The sequence below is a fragment of the Arachis ipaensis genome, chromosome B03, assembly GCF_000816755.2.
Source record: "Arachis ipaensis cultivar K30076 chromosome B03, Araip1.1, whole genome shotgun sequence".
In the NCBI taxonomy this organism is placed as follows: domain Eukaryota; kingdom Viridiplantae; phylum Streptophyta; class Magnoliopsida; order Fabales; family Fabaceae; genus Arachis; species Arachis ipaensis.
In genome coordinates, this window is record NC_029787.2 from 53472303 (window position 1) to 53477253 (window position 4951).

Sequence of the window (4951 nt, forward strand, 5' to 3'; positions counted from 1 at the left end):
CCCTTGGGCATTCCCACCAATTCAGGCTCAAAATCCCCTCCACGACGGCTTTAAAATATTTTTAGACTCCATCTTTCTTAACAAATCAACAATCCTTTCTCAACAATTATCAAATAAAAGATTCTCAACCAATCAGAAAATCCACAATTCGCAACTATCACATAATCCAACAATCCAATTTTCATCTCATCAATTCATAACTAAACTCATAAGTCATAGAATCCTTTCAAATTAAACTCAATCAATTCTCCATCCGTTTATCAGTAACTATCATAACATATTCTCAATAATTATCTCATCATAATTCAGTTTAAGAACTAACATCCTTTCATAAATTAAAATCAGAATTTCACCCAGTCATCATTTTTTTAAAAAGTAAACCAGTCTAACTTTAAACCTCATAACTAATTTCCCAAAACCAATCTTCAATCAGTCACCAACCAAATCCACTACCGTTACAATATATCAAATAACCAGCACATCATTCAATTCAATATAAGTCCATCAAAAATCAGAATTTCAGTCAATTTGAAACCATCAAGCAAACCAGCCTATGGCAACCAGCTCAACATAATCAAATAACAGGATTCTCAGTAATTCCAAACAATCAGAAAATCGGTAACAGTTATAGCCTCAAATCAAAATTAATATCACCAGTTAATCATTCACCGCAACAAAACCAATCACAATTCAAACTCAATTCATCAATCATCAACATGTCAGTTTTTTTTAATACTTAACTCAACATATCTTAATTTAGTAAATAACACCAGTTTAATCACCGTTCACAACCACATTTAATTCGAATCATAACTCAGAAAAATCACAATAACTAACCATTCTCAAACACATTTCAAGTCATTCTTGTCAATTAAGAAATTTTTAACTATTATTAACCATTTGCACTTATCCAAATAACTTTGTAGGCATTCTAAATTAAAAACGTTTAACTTTAAAAATAAAATCCCCTACCTCAATTAGCCAAAATTCAATATCCAAACGCAACAAAGCCTTCTTTTATTTTTAATTCGCAGTGGCAACAACCTTGAACCGAACTAACAGTAGTGGCTTTTCTGATCACTTTCCAGCAGCAGCAGGAGCATTAGCCGGAATAACATCAGTCTCACTTTCCTAAGGCAGCGACAATGGTTGCAACAGGAGAAAGGATTTCTATCGAATAAGAAGCAAGAGCAAACACAACTCTGGAAAATTCAGGACAAGGAATGTACTAAAAATCAAATCGTTAACAAGGATGGCAGTGACAAAGGAAGTATGTAAATGGAACAGAATCAAATAAAATAATAGACCAGAGCCAGAAAAGCAACTCTGGTGGTCTTCTCCAGCAACAAGGACGACAGTTTGGCTTACCATCTTCAGCAGCGGCGTGGATTGGCGGCGATGGACCTTCAGTGGCAACGAGACAGTAACATTTGTGGTAGCTCTGTCATGATTGGCGCGAAATAGAGGCTCTACTCCTCAATGGCGTCTTCTCCATCAATGGCGACTTGGACCACAGAAACCTAGGCAGCGGCGACGGCAACCATCTCGGCGGCATTCACGGCTCCTTCTCCCTCATCTCTGTCTTCCTCGATGATGGGGCAAACTCCAAGGTTGCGGCAGGAAGATCGACGACGTTTGGTCTCTACCGCGGCGGCGGCGAGACGCCGGTGATGGCGAGCTAGACAGCGGCTGGATGCGACGATGGAGTCTCCTTCAACGGCAAGAACGGGCTTTCTCTCTCTCCAGCGACAGCGGTTCCGACCACACCAGCGGCGGTGACGCATGGGTTGACGACGACGGCTCCATGGAACGGTGGTGATGGCACACGCAAAATGCGGCGGTGGCGGCGAACTGGACGGCGTAGAGTGCGGTAGTCCGGTGGTCACGTCACAGCGGCAGCGGAGCAGCATCTCTTCCCTCTCTCTTTTCTCTGCTCTCCGTGCTCTCCCTCTCTCCGTTTCTTTCTCAGTTGTGTGTGTGATTTTTACGTTTAGGAAAGGAAAGGGGGTGGGGGTGTGGCTGAGTGTGGTGAGGGTTAGAGTTTCTCAATTTAGGAATTTAGGATTTCTAAGTTTGATTTAGGAACTAGGGTTAGAAATTAGGATTTTATAAAAGAATAATGGATAGCTATGAATAGATATTTTGATGAAATTGAAGGATAAAGTAATTTTAAAATCAAATATACTCTATTAAAAATATTTAAGAACATTATTTATCATCATATTGCTAAGTTCAATTAATTATTTCTAATTTAAATTATAAGATAAATATATTAATCACATTTTTATAAAATATAGTTTAAACTCTATTAATCATTCAAATTAAATGATATAACTTTTTTATTATTTTTCTATTATCAAAACTTAATTCCAAATTATATAAAATAATCAATTGTAATAAGATTACACAAAAATATTAATTAACTTAAACTCAAAGGAGTTATAAAATCAATTTAATTATTCTTAATAAATTATTCATAGTAAAAGTTACTTAAATTAAATTATACAACTCTTTCTTATTTCTCAATTACTGAAATGATGTGAAAATACTCAATTATAATAAAGATTATAATAAAATTCTAATTAATTTAAACTTCAATTATGATGAAACTCCATTTAATTACCTTTAGCAAAATAATTTTTTTAAAATAAAATTATCAACAAATAAAATAAATCACAAATAACTAATTATTTGATTTTAAAAAACTAGGGTTGTTACAGTCTTCCGGACCGAATGAGATGGGTGGGGCCCTCTTGGAGCTTCGCACGGAGGATGAGGAAACCGCCAGGACTTTGGCGTCTTTCTTGTGTGCCGAACTTGACCTTGAAGCCGCGTCCCTCGCTGTAACCACGTTCACTATGGTAAGGCCGTGTTCGCTGTCCTCCGGCTCATAACGTCGCTTCACTACGCGGGTCTCGTCTTCTCGGCTCTTTGATAGGATGGGAGAATTTGGCCAGTTTCCCGTCCCAGATCGCTTGTTCCAACGCGTCCTTCAGGTCGAAGCAGTCTTGTGTCTTATGTCCATAGCCCTTATGATAATCACAATAGAGGCTCTTGTTCCCCCCGGTTTGGTCCTTTAGAGGTCGGAGCTTTGCCAAAATTCCCTTTTCGGCTATCTACTGATAAACTTCTATGATGGGGACGGTGAGGGGGTGTAATTGGTGAACTTTCCAACTCGAGGGAACGGCCTGGATGTCTTGTTCGGGACGCTGTCTCTGGCGTGCTTCTTCTGCCTTTCTCTGCCGCTGTGCTGCTGAGGTTGATTATAGGAGGGCTGCCGCATGATGGCAGCCACAACCTGACTGACCTCTTCATCGTTGATATATTCCCTGGCTACGCTTTGGATCTCCTGCATTGTCCACACCGGTTTCGTGGTGAGATGCTTCCTGAAGTCCTTGTTTAGAAGTCCGTTCGTCAAACACAGACTAGCTACTGAATCGGTTAGCCCATCGATCTCCAAGCATTCGCCATTGAACCGGTCTAGATACTTTCTGGTCGGCTCGCCGGACCTCTGAGTCACCCCGAGCAGATTGATCGGGTGCTTTGCCTTTGTGATTCTGGTTGTAAACTGGGCTTGAAAAGCGCAGCTAATGTCCGAAAACCTGGCCACCGAGCCCTGCGGGAGGCTATTAAACCACCGTATTGCAGGTCCCACCAGAGTAACTGGAAAAGCGCTGCACCTTACCTCGTCTCCCACTCCCTCCAGGTTCATCCTAGCCTCGAAAGCCATAAGGTGCTCCTGCGGGTCTTGGGTTTCGTCGTACCTCATGTCTGTTGTCTTGTCAAAGTGCTTTGGCAGCCAGACCTCGAGGATGGAATGATGTAATGGGGTTGCGCCAATTATCACTGATCTCCGCGTTCTCCTTGTCCTTCCCTCGCCGTCTTCCCGTGGACCGCCTTCCCGGTCTTACTCTGTGGTGTATCTCCTTTCGCGCCTGGTGTAAATGATGAGGTCGTGGCGTCTTCTTGGGCGTCCTTCCTCTGTGGCACTCTCGAGCTCAGATCGTGGGCTAGGTGTTCGCTGGGAGTGGCTTCTCGGAGGAGAACGGGAGTATCTTGATTCGAGAGTTTGTTGAGGATGTTCCTGATCTGCCAGCTGGCACTCCAGGTTCTGCATCTTGTGATGCAGTTCCTGCATTATTCTAGCACTGTTGTTACCTGTTCCCCCAAAGGGGCGCCTTTCTTGAGATTGTGAAGATGGCTCGGTTCGTCGTGGAGGGGACCTCGTTCACTCCCGGGAGGAAGCTACCGAGGCTTCCCCTCTCTGCTCAGCCCCGTGGCCTGGTTCTATGGAACCCAGTATGATGTCCATTCGGGCGATTCCCCACAGACGACACCAATATACGGTTTCTCGGGTACTAGGCGGGTCGGAGTGAAGCTTCAGTTAGTGATGGGGTATCGCCTAGTCCTGGGTCGCTGGGTTGGAGGTGGAGTAGCCGACATTTCGAGCTCTTCGTGTGGAGAAGGGGGGTGTCACCTGCAAAGACACTCCGACGCTCTAGTCAGTTGAGTGTGAAGGTAAAAAAGGGATAAAGTGGTGTGTGTCGTACCTTGGGGGAGGGGTAGGACCCTCCCCATATATACCATGTCAGAAGTGGGTCCCGCAAGGGCAGACCCACCTTCCTCGAAGCTTTCTCATACAGATGTAGTGGAGAGCTGTTAGGGACGCGTGTCTGGGTCGGTGGTTGAGCTGCTCGCACTCGACCGTTCGGGTCGGGTGGTCTGTGGTTCGGGTCGGCCCACAAGCTGTTTGGGACAGGCCGTAACAATATATATATTTTACTGCTATTCTATTACATTTCAAAAGGGTTTGGAGTATCTTGAAAGTAATGAGCTGCACTAGATTGGACTTCTTTGTCTTCTCCAAGAGGTATGGTCTGGATTGCTTGTAATGAGTTCTGGATATCTTCTTCTGATGTTGCTACTACTAGGACTGTCATAATTTGTCGCT

The 4951-nt window shown here is 43.3% G+C and overlaps 1 protein-coding gene across 1 annotated transcript; it reads right to left on the minus strand.

Annotated features, from left to right (window-relative positions):
• Positions 3131-3769, minus strand: LOC107633161. The gene has a single exon (XM_016336796.1). The coding sequence runs from the start codon at positions 3767-3769 to the stop codon at positions 3131-3133; it is 639 nt and encodes a 212-aa protein (XP_016192282.1).

What these genes read in the sequence shown, in the direction of transcription:
- LOC107633161 (XM_016336796.1), bottom strand. Translation starts at nt 3,769, where the DNA reads ATGAGGTACGACGAAACCCAAGACCCGCAGGAGCACCTTATGGCTTTC.